Raw genomic sequence first — 23806 nt, forward strand, 5'->3', positions numbered from 1 at the left:
GGAGAACAGCACGTTATGTAGCATTGTTTTTCCAGTTAATATGAAGACCATCATGACACAATATATTTCTATTTGCTCCTATACATGTGAAGAGAGTCTTAGGTTGGGTTCACACTATGTTTTTTGCAGTCCGTTTTTTTAATCCATCTTTGCAAAAAACAGATTAAAAAGGCTGGAAAACGGATGCAATTGTTCGCAATAGATTTGCATCCATTTTTCGATTGACAAAGGATCAAAATGGATGCCTTTGAACGTGGTTGACATAGTTTCTGTGTATGTTAATAAAATAAAACGGATGAGTTTTGATACTTTTTTTTGGGGGGGGAGTCAATGGAAAAACGGATCCAAATGGATTGCACACAATTGCATCAATTATTTGCAAAAACTGGTGAAAAAAAAACAGACTGCAAAAACGTAGTGTAAAACCCAACCTTACTTGATGTTTAGTTATTTTCTGCCATTTGTAGTTAAAGGGAAAGGGGATAAGCAAGGGCAAAAAGAAAAAGAATCCTATGCGGAAGGTGGCACATGTCAACTCTTGGCTTGAGTCCTTTACGCTCTTTGTTTGGTATAGAAGTACCTCATTTTTATATAGTGATATGTATACGAACAGGGAGGAATAACCTTGAGGATTCTAAACAGAAGCACCAATATAACCTGAGATCTTAGAATTTGGATACAGACGTGAGTAGTCGCCATGTGTCAGTCCTCCTCTCCGCACTCTCCATCAGCGTGTTATTCATAATGTGGTTTAGTTCTGTTTTATGCCAAACACTAAAGGCAACTTTGGCTCTGTCAGACGATACCCCTTACAGGAATAGCATATTAAATATTTATTATGTACACAAATCACAAACTGTCCGGGACTGAACATGGATTATCTGCCCGTGTCCTTCAGCGTGTATATGATGGCGGAGACTATGGCGACTAAAACGGACAATAAAAATGTTATCAAGTGCTGGTACCAGACGCAGTGTCCAATCTGTTCCTCCAGTCTTCGGTTAGTTTCTAGTAGTTGGTTTACCTGTAGGAAGAATAAAACAGAAGGGAAACCTCTATGGATTACTGAATGCACGGGGCAGGGCCAATAACAAAGATATGGAGGGAGGCAAACAATATAACACTGCAATCCCAAAAAGAACAAGAAAAAGATACAATCAATTTCACAGTCACGTGCCACCACTGGCATAAGTGTACAAAAGCTATTGCACTTTTAGTTCTAGTTACAATTTAGCAAGGACTCCTATAGAATAGAACAATCGGGTATTAACATAGTAGCTCAGCAAAAAAAAAAAAAAATACTTTATTTCAAATCAACTGGTGCCAGAGATTTGTAATTTACTTCTATTTAAAAAATCTCAAGTCTTCCAGTACTTATCAGCTGCTGTATGTCCTGCAGGAAGTGGTGTAGTTTCTCCAGTCTGACACAGTGCTCTCTGCCGCCACCTCTGTCCATGTTAGGAACTGTCCAGAGCAACAGCAAATAGAACAGCCTATAGAAAACCTCTCCTTCTCTCCAGACTGGAAATAATACACCACTTCCTATGGGACGTACAGCAGCTGATAAGTACTGGAAGATTAGATTTTTATAGAAGTAAATTACAAATCTCTGGCACTAGTTTATGTGAAAGAACTTTTTTTTTTGGCTGGACTACCCCTTTAAATCATAGCCTATCCATAGCCTTGGGAATTACTGATTGGTGGGGATACAACTGCTTCACCAATCCCAAAAATGGAGGCTTAAAGGGGTCATCCAGCGCTACAAAAACATGGCCACTTTTCCCCCTACTGTTGTCTCCAGTTCAGGTGTGGTTTGCAATTAAGCTCCATTTACTTCAATAGAACTGAGTTTCTAAACCCAAGCCAATCTGGAGACAACAGTAGGGGGAAAAAGGACATGTTTTTGTAGTGCTGGATAACCCCTTTAAAGAAGCGGTGAGCTGGATATGTAGAATTTGTTGTGCATGTACAACTTGTTCTGTCTGGTTTCCAATGGCACCTACTATGTGTCATGCAAGATACTGGTGTCTTACAGGACAGACGGGCTTCTGCCCTGCCCCCTTCAAGGTACTAAGATGTTCCCAAGAGGTACTGACACCACTAAAGGGCCCTATTCCACCAGACGATTATCGTTCAGATTATCGTTAAATCGTTCGAATCTAAACGATAATTGTTCGGTTGAAATGCAGTTAACGATTAACGACCGAACGAGAAATCGTTGATCGCTTTATAAGACCTGGACCTATTTTTATCGTTGCTCGTTCGCAAACCGTTCGCATTGAATAAGACATCGTTCGGTCGTTCGCAATAGATACGAACGCAATAGCGAAGAAAAACAATCGCAAATACGATCATAAGTAACGATTATTGTTCCATGGAAATGAATGAACGTTTTCAGGTCGTTTGCAATAGCGGTTAACGATTTGAGATTGTTAATGATTATGCAAACGATAATCGTCCGGTGGAATAGGGCCCTAAGGAAATACAGTACTGACCTGCAACCAAGCCAGTTTTGAAAGGGGAGGCCAGAGTAACATGGCATGAGAATAACATCTGAAAACATAATGGGCAACAGGGTGGCTCAGTGGTTATAACTGTTACCTTGCAGCACTGGGGTCCTGGGTTCAAAACCTACCAAGTAAAATTAAACCTATTCTTTACACAACCCTTCACCTTAAAATGAAGATCTTCATTGCTTAATAATGGTCTGTTCAACACATTTTCTTTTATTCCTAAGGTGACTGGCTTGTTGGCTTCAACAACATGGCATCTTAATCTGAAAAAAAAAAATAAGAGGATGACATTCATAAAGCCGCAGACAAGAATAAACATTTATTGGAACAAGTTATTATGGTACTGGTACTTAATAAACCCTGGCACCTATGCCAGCTGGGCCCATAGCCTGAATGTGCTGTCTCTGCTGTCACTCTTATACCAATGCAAACAAAGCTGTGTCCCAGCTCCTCTACCTGAGGGAATATTACAGCGAAAAATCATCCAGCAATATGTTATATACCCGGAAACAGCGGGAAAATAAATGATCATTGCATTATACTAAGCCAAGGTATACAATATCACTGAAGGTTACATATACATTGCTATCCTATGAAAAGGAATGGCAACATATACGGCTGCATGCTGGAAGTGGCCCAGTTCACTTAGAAGGAAATCTGTTATGGTGCCTTAAATGAGGGCAGCAGAAACTAGTGACAGAAATGCTGAACAGATTGGTGTATTACTTACATTATTCTGTTCAGCCGTTCTCCTAATATGCAGGAGAATAGGATTCTGCCCCCCCCCCCTGCTGCTGATTGACAGGTGACTGCCTATACACAGCATGGCTAGATAACTGCCAATCATCAGCTGGTGGGCGGAGTTCTCTGCTTCTCATGAATATCCAGGATTACTGGGCTCATGCACATAATGGAGAGGACTACTTATAGTCCATGTTATTCAGGAGGAAATAACAGAACTGCTTATATGGGGGCACAGAGGAAGCACTGTTAGGCTATGTTCACACAATGTAAGTTCTGTAATAATCACGGCTGTTGACTCCTCCCCTCTCTATAGAGCATAATGGAAACCCTGCTTCTTCTAAAGGGGGGGGGGGTAGGAAAACAGTTTTTGAGCACAGAAGGAAACTTCTTTGCTTCATAAAACTTATTGCAGAGCAATCCAGTGCTTATCTCATTGATCTATGCTGTATAACTATACAGCATAGATCTCAATGACAGATCAGTATACTTATACTAGAAGTCCCCCAGGGGGAATAACCCTAACCCCAGAGGGGAATAACCTCAACCACAGAGGGTATTAACCCCAACCCCAGGGGGGCTTCTAGTATAAGTGTAAAAGTAAAAAAAAAAAAAAAAAAAAAAAAGTGTCATTATTAATAAAAAGCCCCCTGCCCTAATAAAAGTTTGAATCACCCCCTTTTCCCATGTTATAAATAAACATATTTGCTTTGCCGCGTCTGTAATCGCCCGAACTATTAATTTATCACATTCCTGATCTTGCACGGTAAACGGCGTAAGAGCAAAAAAATCCCAAAAAGTGCAAAATTTGCGTATTGTTGGTCGCATCAAATTCAGAATTTTTTTTAAAAAGCGATCAAAAAGTTGCATATGCACAATCAAGGTACCGATAGAAAGAACACATCATGGCGCAAAAAATGACACCTCACACAGCCCCATAGACCAAAGTATAAAAGTGCTATAAGCCTGGGAATGGAGCGATTTTAAGGAACATATATTTGTTAACAATGGTTTGAATTTTTTACCGGCCATCAGATACAAGAAAAGTTATACATGTTATATATCGTTTTAATCGTAAAGACTTGAGGAACATATGTAACATGTCAGTTTTTCCATAGGACACACGGCGTAAAAACGAAGCCGCCCCCCCCACCCCACCAAAAAAAAACCAAACAATTGCGTTTTTTTTTTCCTAATTTCACAGCGCCTATAATTTTTTTCTGGTTTCGCAGCATATTTTATGGAAAAATTTAGACTGTCATTGCAAAGTACAATTAGTGACACAAAAAATAAGGGCTAATGTGGGTCTGTAGGTGTAAAAATGCAAGTGCTATGGCCTTTTAAGCACAAGGAGGAAAAAAACAAAGGGGTTAAATAAGTCCTTTCGGGACCTATACCTTCTCCCTGGTGTATGCCAGGGGCATAAATGATAAATCCCCCCCCCATGTATTCTGATCTTCTGCAATGCAGTCAGTGTACAATGCACCTAGGACCCTCTAACTACAACAGCTGCAAACGCTACAACTCTCAGCCTTTACTGACAGCCTGAACCCCTCAGGATATGCTGGGAGTTGTAGTAGATATCAACAGACAACTCAACGGGTTGTCCTTCTAGGAACTACAACTCCCAGCATACTCTGAGAGCTCCAGAAGTGTAGGGCATGCTGAGAGTTGTAGTTATTGTTATTCACAATTGTGGTGACAGATACAGATCAGTCCAGGATGGAACGGGGTCAGCATGTCGCTTCTCTCTGGTTTTTTGAGTGTCTCCAGCATCCGTTCCACACTAGGACTTGCTCCGACTGCAGTACAGCACAAACATCAGGATCCACCAGAGACTCCTCCAGTGCGCCCTGATGACTGTGCTGTAGGGCCCTCCATGTCCCAGATACCCGGGCGAACATATAATTCATCTGTGTGTATGCGCTTTTAAAGCAGATGGGTAGCAGTACAATGGGTAGGTCATTGGAGGCCCAAGCACATTTTTGGCACAGGGACCCTCTGCAGTCAAGGTCCGCCCCTACATTGCAAAGTACCATTAGTGGCGCAAAAAAGGGCTCATGTGGGTTTCTAGGTAAAAAAAAAAAATGCAACTGCTATGGCCTTTTAAGCAAAAGGAGGAAAAACGAAAACGCAAAAATTGAAATTGGCTCGGTCCTCTAAGGGTTAAATCACAGTTAAACCAATTACCCTCTACTGTCCCGAGTGGGGGGCATCTGGTTAAATACTCGAGGCTCATTACTCAAATCGAGCACTAAAGTACTGAAAAATACTCGACTTTTGGTATTTTAGTGCTCAATAATGTCTAATAATTAGCACTCTCTATAGTTGTGGGGGGAAATATAGAAATGATATATAATACGCCACTCCTCCTTATCATGGCAGGGCAGCCCGGAGTGACCTGTGTTCTGCACATAATATTCTCCACCTATACAAGCAGGTACAATTCGGCGCATACATATATAAGTGCAGCTTCAGCAGCGCCATTAATAGCAGGGACGTGAATGGCTAGCACGGACGATAATACTTCAGACACACTGAGAACTTCAGAACAGATATTAATTAGCAGAAAACTTTGGATTGCATGGAACAAACATCTCCTCTATGTTACCGCTCTATTCATTACAAGAAAACAGAAGCCGGAACTTAATTACCCGCTATTCAGCGCCAAAGTCAGAGGTTCATTAAACTTCCCAAGTCTTGTCGCTTTCTGAAGACAAAACCTTCTGAACTTACAATATTCAGGAGATTTAAATGCCAAAGTAATTACAGATAATACAATTTGCTGGGTGGTTTTTCCCCCATTTACATTTCATGTTTTTTACCGATCTCATTTATAACAAATAGCTACTGCTTTAGTAAAACAATAGGCTTTCTCCCCAGCATAAAGCATAAGGGCTACAGCTATTGGCTATAAAATGTGCACAGACCTGATAATCGTGGGTAGCTGATGGGTGAAAACTGCTACATGCCACATATTCACACGGAAAAACTCCAAAGTATAACCTAACTTAAAGGGGTACTCCAGTAAAAAAAGATTCTTTTAAATCAACTGGTGCCAGAGATTCATAATTTACTTCTATTGAAAAATCTCCAGTCTTCCAGTACTTATCAGCTGCTGTATGTCCTGCAGGAAGTGGTGTATTATTTCCAGTCTGGAGAGCAGGAGAGGTTTTCTATAGGGATTTGCTCCTGCTCTGGACAGTTCCTGACATGGACAGAGGTGGCAGCAAGAAACACTGTGTCAGACTGGAAAGAATACACAACTTTCTGCAGGGCATACAGCAGCTGATAAGTACTGGAAGACTAGAGATTTTTTTTTTTTTTTTAATAGAAGTAAATTAAAATCTCTGGCACTTTCTAACACCAGTTGATTTAAAACATTTTTCTCTTTCCGTGGAGTAACCCTTTAAGGTGCCCTTTCACTTTAAATAAAAGTCTATGAACATGGTGATTACAGGCTGATTAGGGATGAAAATTAATCCTACAATGGTAGAAAACTGATCAAGACACAGAAGAGGCAAATTTTTGAGCAAAAAACTGTAACTTGTTCAGAGCCGACAGTGAGTTATTAAGCCCCCCCCCCCCCAGAAAACCCAGGGTGGAGTCGGGTGTGACTGGCGCGGAGATGCTGGAGCGCATACATAAATATATGCACGTATTCTGTCTCCTTATTCTCTGCTATTGTACGCATAGTATATGCCTATATCTCCACCCTATGCAGGAGCAGAGTGTTGTGCGGGCCACTGTGCAGGCTCAGTGCACACCCGCTATGGCAGGATCATGCGGTTATTAGTTTCTCCTGTCAGACAAGTGGAAAAACTTACAGAGCACTCAGCATGTGTCTCAGCTGCCCCAGTCCCCCCTCAGTCACCCCAGTTCCCCCCAGCTGCCCCAGTCACCCTCAGTCACCCCTCATCTTTACCTGTACTACTACTACACCCCTCATCTTAACCTGTGCTACTACACCCCTCATCTTTACCTGTACTACTACTACACCCCTCACCTTTACCTGTACTACTACTACACCCCTCATCTATACCTGTACTACTACTACACCCCTCACCTTTACCTGTACTACTACTACACCCCTCATCTTTATCTGTACTACTACACCCCTTATCTTTATCTGTACTACTACACCCCTTATCCACTATACCTTCACTACAACATCCTAACTAGAGGCAAAAAGAAGATCTTCTATACTATATAGGGGCACAGAGTGGCACATATTTGGAAAACCAATTATATGGGGCACAAAGGGGTCTTGTCTACTACATGGGGGGTACAGAGGGGTCTTATCTACTACATGGGGGGTACAGAGGGGGCTTGTCTTCTACATGGGGGGTACAGAGGGGGCTTGTCTACTACATGAGGGCACAGGGGTAGCACGGTTACGCTGGGAACTTATACAGTTGTTGTCTCAAACATCATTAAAATATTATCTAACGCTGCAGCAAAAAGAAAAAAAAATTGAGATTTAAAATTGAGAATGGTCCAAAAATTTTTGGAGGATGCCCTCCCATCGCTGTAGGGGAGAGATTAAAAGGCAGCCCCTCCCCAACCACCTCAGTGTTTTTACCAAATAACCAAGGAGATGAAAACATAAACCGCCACCAATAACTAGGGAGGGATATACGGTGGTGCCGTAATGAGGGATTCGGGGAAACCAAATTAACGATGAGCATAATTCGAGCTTTCCTCCACATCCCAGACATACCAGATTAGTAGGTTAGGTTGGGACTGCAAGTCTTTCCGTCCAAGTCTCTGGCAGCTAGGACATCCAGATGATAGTGCTCGGCAAACGTATGGATTAAGGACCATGTTGCCGCCCTGCAGGTTTGGTCTAAAGAAGCGTCAGCTCTTTCAGCCCAGGATGATGAAATGGCTCTGGTCGAATGAGCTTTAACTTGAACTGGCGGTTCCAATTTTTGATTTATGTAGGACCTTGTGGTGGCAGCTTTAATCCATCTTGCTATGGTATCCTTTGAGGCTTTTTTTCCTGTATTCCTACCTCCGTACTGTACAAACAAGTTGTTATCTGTTTTCCATAACTTAGTTGAGTCTAGATAGTGAAGTACACTCCTTCTTACATCTAGCGTATGGAATTTACTTTCTTTTTCTGAAGAAGGGTGCGGACAGAAAGATGGAGGAATAATTTCTTGCTCTCGATGAAATTCTGAGAACACTTTGGGATAGAATTCAGGATTGTGTTTTAAGATGATTTTGTCATCAAGAATCTTCATGAACGGTTCCTTTATAGATAGGGCCTGAATTTCCCCAACCCTGCGGGCAGATGTTATCGCCAAAACTTTCTGAGGAGAAGGAATGATCCGACTTTTGATAATTGATAATCCAACCTAGCTCCTGGAATAAGGCCAGGACTAGATTGAGTTGGTCCTGACAGGCTTGAACAGATTTGGCTACCAGTAGAAAGTCGTCAAGGTAAGGGAATATTACTATTCCCCTCCTTCTGTTATATGCTACTATCTCGATGACGATTTTCGAGAATACTCTTGGGGCTGAAGAGATCCCGAATGGTAGACAAAGAAATTTAAAATATTTTATTGACCCGTCCATCTCCACTGCAAACCTCAAGAACCTCTGACTCCATTCCTGAATGGGTACGTGGTAGTACGCGGCCTTGAGGTCTATTGAACACATTACTGACCCTTAAGGAATTAATGGGATGATGCTCCTGATGGATTCCATTTTGAACCGCTTGTAAAAGTATCCAATTTTTCAGATACTTCAGATTTATTATAGTTCAATGTGTCTTGTTTGTTTTTTTCACTAAGAATAAGATGGACTAATGACCGGTTCCCAACAGAGATTGAGGTACTGGCACCACTGCACCCAGGGAGATGAGGTCTCGAACTCCCTGTTGGATCAGCAAGAGGTCTGAGTGGGATGGGGGTCTCATGATCTGGAATTTGTCGGGTAGAAGACTCCCAAATTCTATTTTGTACCCCGAGGATAGTAACCGGAGTACCCAGGGATTTGATGTTATGGAATCCCAGACCCCTGAGAATCTCAGGAGTCTGCGCCCGAGAGGAAGGGCGTCATTTTTTATCGGTGGTGGTATTGGAGCTGGAGCTATATTTGGAGTTAAGGATAAAAAATTTTCTTTACCACTCTTGGGGTAGCTCCATCTGCCTGACTTTCCTTTCCCCTTGTATTGTGTCTTCCCCATGATTTTACGAAAAGGGCTGGGATTTTTTAGTTTTATTTTTTTTAAACGGAAAGTCCTTCTTTTTATCCGCTGCGTACTCTAGTATTTTTTCTAACTCTGGTCCAAACACATGAACCCCTTGAAATTTAAGGGAACATAGTTTGTTCTTGGAGAGAATGTCGCCAGACCAAGATCTCATCCACAGAGACCTTCTCACTGAGTTAGATAGAGCACCACTTTTAGCCGTGCATCTAATTGATTCTGCAGAGGCGTCTGCTAGAAACTCTGCCGACATTTTAAGAGGGGGAAGGGCTTCTAATATTTTTTCCCTTTTAGAACCTGTCTTCAGATGGTCCTTAACTTGCTGAAGCCATGTGAACAAGGCTCTAGCTACCGAAGTAGCTGCAATATTTGCGAAGATGGTATTGGCGGAGCTCTCCCATACTTTTTTAAAAACTCCCTTAGCTTTTCTTTCCAAGGGATCTTGTAACTGCGTAGCATCTTCAAATGGAATTGAAGTGCGTTTTACCACCTTAGCAACCTGTATGTCTACGAGGGGAACTTCACACCATAATTTAGACTCTTCCTCATCAAAGGGGAGTCTCTTTTTAAATTCTCTGGACACGAATATTCTTTTTTCCGCTTCCTTCCATTAATCAAGAATCAATTCTTTAAGGATCGAATTGACAGGAAAAACTTTACGTTTTTTTGCACGCAAGCCCCCAAATAATTCATCATGAACGGCTTTTGTTTCTTTCACCTCTTCTATATTCAGAGTGTTACAAATGGCTTTTAAAAGAGTATCCGTGTCTGCAGTCAAAAAAATATTTTTTACAAGATTCTTCATGAGCGGAATCCGTTCTTTCACCCTCTTCCAATTCATTATCTGACTGCATTATCTGCATTTTTTTCTTGTTCAACGTCAGAGACAGATGAGGAGGAAATCACCAACATTTTTGACCGATTTCGGGGGGGAGGGGAGGATGCCTTCTCCGGCGGAATTCTTTTGGCCAATGAGGAACTGATTTCGTCCTTAATTATGGACCTGATATCACATAGAAGATCAGTTTTTTCTTCCTGTATGACTTTGCTAATACAAGCAGTGCATAACATTTTAGTGTAAGACTCATCAAGTAATGTAGCACAAACAGCCAGCACATTCTTTCTGTCTTCTTCTGGTTTCCTGAAGTGTGTCTCTCCTTCCCTATAACACAAGGGAAAAGAGAGCACCTATCAGCCACAGAAGGGGAAGAGGGAACGTAGGGTGGAGGGAGAAGGCCTATACTCACAGATACCAGAGCAGCAACAGGTTCTGCAGGGACAGAACGAGGCGAGTCTAAATCCATTTTCTCCCGGTCTGCACGAGCTGCTGCAGTAATGGGAAAAACCTGCGTCATTTTGAATCCGGCGCCTTGCTGCGGTTCTTCCGGGACGCCATGATGTCAGCGCGGCCCCCGATCAGCGCGCCACCCGGAGGTAACGCCGCCCGGATCCAGGTGTAAGGCGCTCCCGCGCGATACCACCGCACTATAGGGGGGATAGAAGGGAAGCACCCGGAGGGCCTGATGACTCCCAGGATGGTCAGGGGACTCCTGCCCCGAGGAGTACTGATACCAAATGGCACAGGAAGGAAGGAGGTGACGGGCCCCGATCGATCCAGGTACCTTGCTGCTCCGCAGAGCAGTCTCTCTTCTCCCATCCCTGAAGGGACAGAAAAAACACTGAGGTGGTTGGGGAGGGGCTGCCTTTTAATCTCTCTGTTTCCTGTCCCTACAGCGATGGGAGGGGCATCCTCCATTCTGGTGCCGCCATAAGGGAGGATGCGGAGGAAAACAAGTTGAATCCATGGAGGGGCCTTACAATGTAAACATATACTATTAATGTCTTGGTACCAGGTATCACAAGACACCTTCAATGTTCTTGAGAAGCCCATTCTTTAATGGGTTAGAGTTGTTTTGGCAGCAAAAAGAGACACACTCAATATTAGGCAGATGGATATGGCTAATCGCTGTATGTGGCTCATGTGCCGGAACCTAATGGTGGCATCCATTTGGCATTTACCAACCAATAAAGTGTCAAACAATATTCAGAAACAGTGAGCTCTGCGGTAGTGGAAGCTCCCAAAAGACACATGTTCTGTAGTGGACTAAACAGCTGTCACTAATATAAACATCAGTGCACTCTACCTGTGCTCCATAACCTTATTCCTGGGCACCTCCTTCCAGAACTGCGCCAGCTCTGGTGCTCCCGTTCCTGACGATTGCTCCATCTCAGCGGCCATTACTAAGAAGCGGTCTTGAAGTAATGCGGTGGATGCTTTGTAACATGTAAGGATCAAACAAAAAGGGAAGAAAACAATTTAGGGTAGAGCTTACCATACGGAGATTAAAAGGCAGGTAGATTTTCTATCACACGTAGAATCCAATTCATTCTGTAGTTGCTGCACATTTTCCGGAATCTGTGACTACCTGAAGACAAGCTCTCTGTAGGTGTAGTGCAATCAATCACAGTCATCGTGTGCCTGACAGGGTCTTGAGCTTTCCTTACATTATCAGAGATGAGAAACATACATTTAAAGTTTGTGCTAAACGTTCCTTAAAGAGGTCGTCCAGGGAAAATTAAATTGTCCACTATCCACAGGATAGAGGACAAGTAAGAGATTGCAGGGGGTCCGACCTCCATACCTGTCACCGATCTTCTTATCGGGCCTCCGGCTTCTGCTTCTTTGTTTTGAATTGAGCCGGAGGTATGGCACGTGACCCATGGCTCTATTCATTCATATGGAGCTGCCAGAATAAGCTGAGTAAGCACTTTCTGGCTTAGGGTTCGTGTACACTACGGAATGGCGATGGATAACCCGTTGTGCATTCCGCAGCTCGCATGTGTCTTTGCCCATGCGATAGACTCCTATCTATGCACAGGCGGATTCCGTCGTCCATCAAAGAATGAACATGTTCAAGAATTAATCCGCCGTGCATACAATGGTGTCTATGACACGGGCGGAGAATAGTATGCAAGCGGGTGCGAGCTGCGGGTCCGATCTCTTACTTGTCCCCTATTCTGTGGATAGGGCACAAGTTAATTTTCCCTGGACAACCTGTTTAAATGATGAACATGGAAACCCTGCTTCTTCTTAAGTGAGGGGGGAGGTAGGAAAAAGCTTTTAGAGTACAGAAGGAAACTTTTTTGCTTAATAAAACCTATTACAGTGTTTCTATTTCTGAAAAATGAAAGTTAAAGCGTAACTGTCATGTTTTTTTTTATTGCAGAAATCAGTAGTATAAGCGATTTTAAGAAACTCAGTAATAGGTTTCATCAGCCAAAAAAGCCTCCTTCTGTCCTCAAGAAGCAATTTCCCAGCCTCCCCCCCTGACTTCTTATCTGTGCATTATCAGGCAAACACGTCTTCATTACAGAGAAGCCAGTGAAGACGGGCTCTGCTCTCCCCATTGTAAGCCTATGAAGGGGGGAGTGGCTGAGGGAGATGAGGGAGCAGGAAGAGGTGACATGAAGGTCAGCTGTTTGTAGACTCTCTGGGCACCTAAACCCCTAAATCCAGGTGTCAGAAAGGTCAGTGCTTATCTATGAACTTACTGAGAAGATTGCAGTGTGTTGTGCTTTGCAGGACTGCTCCGTGCTCAGTCACTCCTAACAGCCCCTCCCCTCTCCATAGCCACATAATGGACACAGAAATCCTGCTTCATCTGATGTGAGGGGGGAGGCTGGGAGATTGCTTTTTCAGTACAGAAGGAAACTCTTTTTGTACATAAAACCTATTACAGAGTTTCTTAAAATCGCTTGTACTGTTGATATTTAATGTTTTCAGAAAAATGACCCTGAAATGACAGTTACGCTTTAAGCTTTAACCAGGTACCTTCCACTCTGATGAATGGGGAGCACCTGGTTAAATACTCGAGGCTCATTACTCAAATCAAGCACTCAAGTATTGAAAAATACTCGACTTGAGTAACGAGCCTTCAAGTGTTTTGGTGCTCATTCACCTGTTCTCTCTATAGTTGTGGGGAGAAACATAAACATCATATGGAATACGGCAATCCTCCTTATCAAGGCAGGGCAGCCTGGAGTGAACTGTGTTCAGCATATAATATTCTCTGCCTATACAAGTGATGAGCGACAAGAGATTGAAATGTCCTGATTTATACTTTGCACAAGTTTTTTTTTTTTTTTTAAATAGACCATTTCTCTCTCGAATGTCTCCAGCTCTAAATATAAACGACTAAACTGTCTGGTATTAAAGTGAATCTGTCAGCTGTAATTCATAATGTCAACTGCTGTTAGATTGTACGGTGAAGGATATGGTATCTTTCATATATCTGTCTGTGCTTCTATAACCTAGAAAAGTGCTTTTATTCTCCTGTGAGAAGTGCTGAGGGCTGTAACACCATCGCACTCCCCCTCCCACCACTACAGTCAGTTGGAAGGTAACACCACCTCACTCCCTCTCCCATCACTACAGTCAGCTGGAAGGTAACACCACCTCACTCCCCCTCCCATCACTACAGTCAGCTGGAAGGTAACACCACCTCACTCCCCCTCCCATCACTAGTCAGCTGGAAGGTAACACCACCTCACTCCCCCTCCCATCACTACAGTCAGCTGGAAACCAAACTCTTTTTCAAATCTCACACCTGTGCACAGTGTCAAGCAGATGGGGCGGTATTTAACAAAAAGTGTATAAAATATTAAAATATAACTTTTAATAGTTACTAAAAGTAAGTAGAAAATCAATGAATAAATAGCAGATATAAACGCCCAAAAATAACCATTATAGATGTGTTGAATAAACACACGTGCGCCTTCTCCTCCGTGCGATAACAGTGGCTTTATGGTTTTATATCCCCTAATACTCTCTAACGGGAAAGAAAATGCATTGGGACCCACAGAAATTTACCAGCCACCATGTATTATGGGGTTTATTTCAGGTCATAGCAGCGGAGTCACCCTTGTTAGGGCGGGAGCTGTCTGGAGGGTCAGTGGCTAGAAGGGTATACTAGGGTAATGTCAGGGATCGGCTGCTCACCCAGTGATACTCTTTAATTAATCCTTACAGCACACTGGATATATACCTGGAATCGGAATGCACCCTCAAAAGAAATAGGAATATATACCCCCACTCTTCCTGGATACCGCTTATTCTTCAACATGTCTGAGGGGTAAGACAGAGCATCTATAATGGTTATTAATGGGTGCTTATATTTGCTATTTATTGATAGATTTTTTACATTTTAGTTACTGTTAAAAGTCATATTTTATTCTCTTTCTGTTAAAGGGAACCAATCAGCACAAATTGTGCTCCCAGAAGGGCTGCATAGATCTCGCAGCCGGGTCTCCAATGGTGTTGGGGGTTCCGGGCTCTGTGGTTTTCATGTCCTGTAAAATACTTTTTAATCCTGTATGAGGCAGGAGGAGAGCCATGAACTAGTCATCTGGGCTGTGACTAGTCAGAGCTCTCTGTCCTGTCAGAGTGCTCTGTGCGTGTGATTGACAGGTAAAGAGGCCAGTTATTTGTCTAGTCACAGCCCTCCTCATGCCTCACGCGCAGAATTTTACTGGACATGAAGACTACAAAGCCCGCAACCCCCAACACCATTGAAGACCTGGCTGCGAGGTCTGGGCGGCCGTTCTGTGAGCCCAATCATCACAAATGTGCTGATTGGTTCCCTTTAAATAGCTGACTATAGTTAGAGTATATGTTGTGGTGTCTCGTTTGTAAGTTATCAGAGATGGTATGGGGAGTGAGGAGGCATTACGGCAAATCAGGGCCAAAGCCTCTCTGACACTTTATACCAAAAGTAAAACCATTTTTCTATCTTCTGGAAGCACAGATGGTACCACAGAAGGTACCATGTGTCTCCTTGTCCTATCTGCTATCTAACAGGGTCAGCAGTTTGGAATGTGAATTGTAGCCGACAGATTCCCTTTAAATTATGCCTTCAGATACAATGCCTTACCTGCATGAAGAGAGACCACAATATCAACAGTGGAGCCAGGTTCACAACAACTATTGCTTGGTTTTACTCGAAATTTATCAGGGGCTGTTGTCCTCACCTAAAAAAAGAATGGTTAAAAGGATTATTACTGAGACATAGGCATCTAGTTGTAAAATATAATGTAAAATATATATATATATATCCTGTAAAATGTAACATTTACCTTAAATGCTACTGTATTTTTGGTGACATTATTGAGGACAATGACGCATTTCCTTTCTCCACTTTCCTTAGACCCAAAATGCAACTCGTCTGCAGGACTAACAAGAAACAAGTCATTAATGCCATGTTAAAGGGGTATTCCACTTAAAAATAACTTTTCATATGTTGCTTCCCATGATGAGACTAGCAATTCTTTCCATACTTGGAATTATCTACTCAGTCTCCTTCCCCCAGTTCTTAGCTGCTGTTTTCTGCTAAAGACACAAAAATCTGTGTGTAAACCTTTCCCTCCATTTCCCCCTCCCCCCTCCCTTCTAAGACAGCTGATGTAAACAAGTCCCTGGCAGGCTTTATCTGCAACATTTTATATTCTTTGTAATGCTTGGAGGGTTATTCTGAGGTCAAGTTGCTGATGAACTCATTGTGATTATCCCTCCCAGCATTACAAAGAAGCTACAATGTTGCAGATTAAGCCAGTCAGAGACTTGTTTACATCAGCCCTCTCAGAAGGGAAGGGGGAGGAGGGGGAGATGGAGGGAAAAGCTCACAAACACACTCAGATTTTTGAGTCTTCAGCAGAAAGCAGCAGCTCAGGACTGTGGGAAGGAGACTGAATAGATAATATCAAATATGTAAAGAATTGTGAGTGTCACCATGGGCATCAACATATGAAAAGTTATGTTTGAGTGGAATACCCCTTTAACACAAAATAAAAAACATAACTTTTTTTCTAATGAGAAGACAGATGTTACATAATAGTTTACTACAGAACTTTGCAAAGACTTAAATTTGCAAGGACAGAAAATGAAACAGCGTCAACCCTTTGGGAGTTTTTCCTTAAGAAGGAAATAGATGAAAACATCAAGAGAGAAGAGACTTCAGAGCGCAAATGAGACGAATCAGCAAAACGTCAGCCGTCATGAGAAGCCTCATGTGAAGACGGAACAGGCTTGATGTCAGCACTTTAAGAGTCGCCTTTCACAATCTTCACAGCCACAACTGTTAGAGAAGTAAACCCTGGAAGCCCGCTGTGATCTTCTAACATACCTAATGTGTAGTAAAGGCCCTTTAAAAACGGTTGACGTCCTCTTGTTGTTTTTCGGCTTGGCGTCAGGCTTTTCGCTGTCATCGTGCTTGAAATGATCTTCGGTGCTGTGAAACTGCAATAGAGAAGAAAGAAGGTGAAATCTCTCGTATTATGTGGATCTGTCACTCCGCTGTGCCCTTTTATCTCCTCCGTCTATTACAGACGCATACAGAAATTGACTTCTTTGGAAAATGTGTAAAGCTGGATTCACACTGCATTTTTGCAATCTGTTTTTTTTTTTAATCAGTTTTATGCAAAAACCGGATGGAAAAAAAACCAGATGGATTTGTGTGCATCCGTTTTTTCCATTGACTTACATTATAAAAAAAATTTTTAAAAAAAGGAACATAATGCATTTTTAGCGTTCACGAAAAAGACAATCGACCATGTTTTTGTGTACGCTAAAAAAACAAAAGATAAAAACAAAGGATAAATACATCCGTTTTTTCACGTTTTTTTTTTTTGCATAAAAAGGATGGGAAAAAATTGAGATGCAGCGTGAACCCAGCCTAATATTGGACACAGAAACCACTGTGACTTGAGGGCTTGTAAAATCACAGCTCTGATATATGACACAAAACATAACATAAAACTACGATAGACGTGTCCCAGAGGCTTTACTTTAGCTGAAGATTCAGCAAATTATAATATTACTTTATCAATTATTTTATACCGTTGATTTGTTTCCTGAATGCAAAGTGTCACAACTTACTAGCAAGTCTTTGTTAGAAATGTCCTACCATTTTGGTAAGAGGTGTCACACAACAGCTCAGATTGTGGACAAGAGGAAGATCTCACACAGGCTGTAGATTGGAAAGAAAGAACACCAATGGCAGTTTTTGCTGGGGTGAATCATACACTGTAGGCTGTGAACCAGTAAAAACAAGGCTCACACAGCACACTGTGGAGGCTGCCACAGAGGAAGTACGGTATGTAGCATTTTTAATAAAGACCTATAGAGAAAGCTTTTTAACAAGGCAAAAGAAAAATAAAGTTTAGGTGTCCATCGCCTTTAAAAAAAAAAAAAAGAGGCAGGAACATAATAAAGATAGTGTACTTATCCATTCCGGTGCCCTCGCAGCAATAGCTTCCTGCTATTTTAAAGTCGCCAGCCTCCAGCAGCTCCTGCAACATCATAGACCGTTGATGGATTACCTGCTCAGCCAATCAGTGACTAGGACGGGACACTGCTATAGTCACTAATTGGCTAAGTGGGAAACCCATCAGCCGGTCCCTGACATTGCAACAGTAGGGGCCAAAGCTGTGACGTATATAAAACCCAGGTGAAAATTACTTCCACTGGATGCGCAGTAGAGGCAAGAGTGGTGCTACGAGGACATGGGGACGGGTAAGTATACATTGTTTCTTATGTTCCTGCACATAGTTTTTTTTACTTTCATAGGACTTCTCTTTCAAAGGCGATTACTTGCCTACACAAATAATGCCATATGAGCAATTTTTTATTTTTTACCACATATCTGGATTCCTGAATGATATGTTCTTACATTCATAGGACATATGGCATGCTGCTTTTAGTTACACATTTTCCTGTCTGACAATTTTGTTTAGTTTTTGTGCACAAAAAGCAGGCGGCATTTCTATCTGCAAAACAAAGAGCGGAGCAGCCGACTCCTGGTCAGATCAGGTCATAGATCTGACATTTAATTTACTCTGCATCTGGCTGACATTTTAGGCTTCAGTGAGAACAGCCACAAACATTTTCATACATTCACGCCACAACTTTGAGGCTTTTGTGCCCATTTATTATGCCTCATTTTGAAGGATAAACAACTGTCGGCACCAAGACACGTTCTGTACGTATCCTCCTCTGTGCCCAGTGAAGTCAGGACTACAAAAGAGCACAAGATGAAGATGCGTATAGCTTCCGGAACACTCCATGTCTGGCATTCCAGTACAAGAATGCTACTATCTAACAACAACATGCTGCAATATGCGATAACACATCACTGCATATATACTAAATGAGGAGGCGTATTCCCATGTGTAAGACAGATCCTGCTAGGTTGGCTATATTATTGTGCAAGTGCCACTAGCGAGGACTGCTGAGAGTTTCATGTCTTTTGATACCATTTTTGATTTCAAGGCCAGGTGCAGATTACAGATTGAAAAAACGAGGGTATAGTAATATATGGAGTATTAATAGAGGGTATTGTGCTATATGGAATGTGGAGGTCTGGTCCAGGGGAGTAACTACCACCATGGGCATCAGGGGGTCCATCCCTGTAATAGACTGGGCCTTCTGAGCTGTCATCATACCACCAAGGGAGATGCCTACCATGGGGGACACTATGTGCTGGGTAGTGGGGTGCTAGTGGAGATTCCTATTTTGGGGGGACACTATCTACCATGGGGGACACTAGGGGAGATGTCTACTATGGGGGGCCCAATCAAAAGTTTGCTATGGGTCCCAGCGCCCTCTAGTTACACCTCTGGTGTGCTCATAGGGACCTTGTTCGAAATGTATTCCTTACACCCCACACCTACTATGGCATTGCCCATCTCAAACTTCAAAAAAGCTTTTAGACTATAAAACCTAGACCTATGGATACAAATTTCTGACTGTTTTAAAGGGCGTTGTATGAAACGTGAAGAGCACAAGAACAGAATGTACCATACCGTCCCAAAAACAACGTTCATACGTCACAGCTACATAAAGGCGGAAAAGGCCACAAAAGATAACTGTTAACAGGTTGGCAAAAACAAAGGAAGAATCAGCCGCTACCTTCGGTTAATTCTCAGCCTCAATATATCAATTGCTGCATTGTCCTTTATGTTCTATAGAAAGCCAGCGGAGAATGGAGAATATCATCTTTACAGGGATAGGTGGAACAATGGAGGAAATGGAGCTAATATTGAGTGTGAATAAAGGACGCATCCAAATAGAAGTGAATAAAGAGCGTATAATCATTCTTAGGACTGGGACTGGAGCAGCAGCCTTATATGTGTGCTGACACTTTATTCAACTATGACTGCAGAAAGACAGCGGAGTACTGAGTGCAGAGCTTGGCTATCTTCCTGCGGAACCTTAATGTTTAATGTAGAGGAAGAACACATGTCCACCCACTGCTTTTTTTTTTAACCAATGGGGGATGGTGGATCACCGTTCTCATGATTGGTGGGAACACATGAAATTATTATTGTTAAAGGGGTTATCCAGTGCTACAAGAACATGGCCACTTTCTCCCAGAGACAGGACCACTTTTGTCCCCAGTTTGGGTGCAGGTATTGTGACTTAGTTCCACTGAAGTGAATGGAGCTTAATTGCAAACCACACCTGACCTAAAGTGCAGAGCTGTGCTGTCTCTGGGAGAAAATGGACAAGTTTTTGTAGTGCTGGATAACCCCTTTAATGGACAATAAGGGATTATCTAAAACAGAGGACCACATTTAGTCAGATATAGATTCTTCTAGTGAAGATTAGCTGAAGGTTTTGGGTAAAAAAAATATGCAAAGTACCCCTTTTGTCCTCCAGTAAAATGGAGACTTTCCCTGGTGTAACACCTACAGGAGGCCATTCTGTACGATCGGGGTAGGGAACCTTGGCCCTGCAGCTGTTGCAAAACTACAACTTCCATCATGCCTGGACAGCCAAAGCTAAGCTTTTGCTGTCCAGGCATGATGGGAGTTGTAGTTTTGCAACAGCGGGAGAGCCAAGGTTCCCTACCCCTGCTGTAAGACAATGTCAGACTTCACAGAGCATATGCACTGATACAAGTAAAGCTGTCAATCACTAGGATAAGAAGGACTCTCAGTGTCTTCTAGGAGTCCTGTCAAATTCAACTCACATATAAATACATCTACATAGCATTTCCAAATCAGTCTGTCACAGCCCTCCTCTTATTTCACAGCATTGCTCAAGGCTTTGAAGGGAAACAATCAGCAGGTTAGACAAATCTAACCTGCTGATATGTTTCTTACCTTCATCCTGAGCGCTGTTTCCGTATAGTTTGTAGTTATATCCACAGGTTCATACAGCGGATTGGAGCATTAGAGACCAGATCGGTGCACTGAAGGGGGCTAATCCTGCCCCAAAGGCTCAAACATTCAGTATTAACCTATGGATATAACCACAAACTACATGGCCCATGATGGGCCTTGTAAAAGGACCCTTAGCGAAAAACACTAAATCTAACCCAACCATACAGGAAAGTGCTGAGTGCTCCACAAATATTTCACATCTACATTTATTCAGATGTCCCAGGTTAGAAAAGTACAAAAAAAAACACACAACAAAAAAAAACAGACTTTAAATACATTTTTATTTGGTAAACAATAGAATGCAGAAAAGTAAACAATATGATGTAACATGGTATACGAGACAACAAAGAGAGGTAAGTCCAAGAAGATCTAAGAGGTAGAAAATCAACCCAATGCCACTGGCTCGTCTTTTATAGATCCACTGTTATCATCTCTCCCATTTTTAAAGGAGAAGTCCAGCAAAATTGTTTAACCCCTTAACGACATCGGGCGTAAACTTACGCCCTCGCGCCCTGGTACTTAGCGCATCAGGGCGTAAATTTACGCCCGATGTTTCCCCGATCGCTGCGTGTTCACACACAGCGGTCGGGGAAGATGGCCTGCTATAAATCATAGCAGGCCATCATAGCTTCACGGCACGGGGGGTGGTTAACACCCCCCGTGCTTACGATCGCCGCTATTGGCTAATCAATTCAGATCAGCCAATAGTGGCGATCGGAACCTTTCCGGGTCATCGGTGACCCGATGACCCGGAAAAAAATGGCGGTCGGTGCTGTCCGAGGACGGCGCCGACCGCCATTACTGTAAAAAGTAATGTTGATCGCCGTGCCACCGGCCCGATCGCCGTGAACGGCCGGCCGGCCGTTCACGGCGATCGGGCCGGTGGCACGGCGATCAGAGTCCCACAAAATAATAAATACCTGCCCTGGACCCCTCAGCTAGGTAGCGGAGGGGTCCTGAGCAGGTATTTGTACATTACTCACCTGTCCCGGGCTCCTGATCGGCGTCTTCCGGGTTCGCGGCGTCCTCCGTCATTACGTTCGGTCTTCGGGTCTTTCCGGCGGTCCCCGTCGTCTTCTCTCGGCTATTTTCGGCTCCAGCCTCGTCAATTTCCGGATTTTGCGCTCTGCTGCCTTCTAGCGGCTGATATGTGTAATACACTTATCAGCAGCTACAGGGATATTCAGAATATAGAAAAAGTTTTTTTTTTTTTTTCCAAATTATTTTTTTTCTATTTTCCGCACCCTATCGCCGCTGAGTGTTGATCAGCATCGCACGAAAGTGCGCTGCTAATCAGCAACTCCTCCTTTTTGGCGTAGGGTGTTTTTTTTCTGTATTCTACTGCCACGGTCTGCTTATAAGTGTCGCGCATAAGTGCGGCATTTATCAGCAACGCCTTTGTTGGCGTAGGTTTTTTTTTATACTTACTGTAAAAAAAACACGTAAAAAACACTACATTACATTGAATAAAGTTTGACACTACACCACTACATACCCCATATACTAGTCCCCATATAAAGATGGCCCCCAGGGTGTTTTCGGTATCGGACGCATACGCTATTGTTGCCTCCGACACCGAAACAGCCAGTGAGGATGAATGGGGGGATCCTTCTTTCCTCCATTCATCCTCATCATCCAGTGACGTGTCTGGGGGTAGCGTAGCGTACGCTGCCCCCCAGACACGTCTTTTCCGCCAGTACCGTCCCAATAAGAGATGGCGGTATGGAGTGAAATTCTACTAACTCTGTGAGAGTACCTCAGGGTACACTTACAGATTTGGGGTACGTGCACACTGCGGAATGGCGAAGGATAACCCTTTGTGCATTCCGCAGCTGGCACCCGCCGGCGGACTGATGCGGGCGCGCGTCTCCACCCGTGTCAAAGACTCCATGTTATGCATGGGCGGATTCCGTCGTCCGTCCAAAGAATGAACACGTTGGACGGAGAGCGGAATCCGCCCGTGCATAGAATGGAGTCTATGACACGGACGGAGACGCGCGCCTGCATCACTCCGCCGGCAGGTGCCAACTGTGGAATGCACGAAGGGTTATCTGTCGCGATTCCACAGTGTGCACATACCCTTAGAGTGTATGAAGGGACACCCGAATCCAGCCCCAGATGCCCCCCTCCCCCCCCCCCCCCCCCCCCATCCTCGGAACAAGTGGAAAGATCGTCCGGGAACTGATCTTCCCACTGCTGGATAAAGGTCACCACCTGTACGGGGATAACTTTTATACCAGCGCCCCCTCTTCCGGTCCCTCGCTGCCCTGTAGCTTGCGGCACGATCCGAACATATCAGAAGTAGTAATAGCGCCCTAATATTTAGCAGCCATGGAGCGGACCCAGCGCTTCTGGATATGTGGGACCCCGTATCGCACCAGGACAACATTTTCCAGGTGACGTCCCCCACACTGGAGAAAGGGAGACCCCAGAAGAAGTGCAGAGTGTGGGGTAACAGGGGGATCAGGAAGGACAACATTTACCAGTGTGACGCCTGTCCTGATCCCCCCGGCCTCTGCATACTGGATCGCTTCAAGGCGCACCACACGTCATTGGGGTTCAACATTATCTAAATTCTGTCCCTTATTCCTATTTCAGGGGTCACGTGGGTCCAGGGATTATTCTGATCGCCATTATGGAGTCGGGGAGGAATTTTTCCCCTGTGATGAGGCTACTGTCGTCTGCCTTACGAGGGTTTTTGCCTTCCTCTAGATCAACACAGGTTGAATTTGATGGACACCTGTCATTTCCAACCTTATAAACTAATAATTGGCCTAATACCCCCAAATAAATTAGAATTGTCCCTTTTCCCCAGCTAAATAGGTATGGCCGCCATTCCCATTAGAGGATGCCATGATGCAATTACAAAGCCTCTGTGCTGCCAGGACAGTAGAAACCCCCCACAAGTGACCCCATTCTGGAAACTACACCCCATAAGGAATCTAACAAGGGGGGCAGCGGGGATATGGCCCCCTGGTGACGGCCACATTTGGGACGTGAAAATGAAAAAAATGGTATTTTTTATTTTCTCGGCACATGTTTTACGTAAGTGCCTGTCACCAGTGGGGTCCATATGCTCACTGCACCCCTTGTTAGATTCCTTATGGGGTGTAGTTTCCAG

General features: G+C 43.5%; 1 protein-coding gene across 2 annotated transcripts in view; it reads right to left on the minus strand.

Annotated features, from left to right (window-relative positions):
- Positions 1-321: 321 nt before the first annotated feature.
- Positions 322-23806, minus strand: part of MOSPD2 (motile sperm domain containing 2) — a 98682-nt gene continuing 75197 nt past the window's right edge. For both annotated transcript variants that reach the window (XM_069946134.1, XM_069946135.1), the window contains exons 10-15: positions 16647-16759; positions 15601-15697; positions 15399-15495; positions 11613-11742; positions 2674-2776; positions 322-1024 (exon numbers count right to left, since the gene is read on the minus strand). In XM_069946134.1, coding sequence (XP_069802235.1) covers positions 878-1024; positions 2674-2776; positions 11613-11742; positions 15399-15495; positions 15601-15697; positions 16647-16759 — 687 coding nt within the window. In that variant the 3' untranslated portion in view covers positions 322-877. The remainder of the gene's footprint in view (positions 1025-2673; positions 2777-11612; positions 11743-15398; positions 15496-15600; positions 15698-16646; positions 16760-23806) is intronic.

This window comes from Dendropsophus ebraccatus, chromosome 11, assembly GCF_027789765.1.
Source record: "Dendropsophus ebraccatus isolate aDenEbr1 chromosome 11, aDenEbr1.pat, whole genome shotgun sequence".
NCBI classification, from domain to species: domain Eukaryota; kingdom Metazoa; phylum Chordata; class Amphibia; order Anura; family Hylidae; genus Dendropsophus; species Dendropsophus ebraccatus.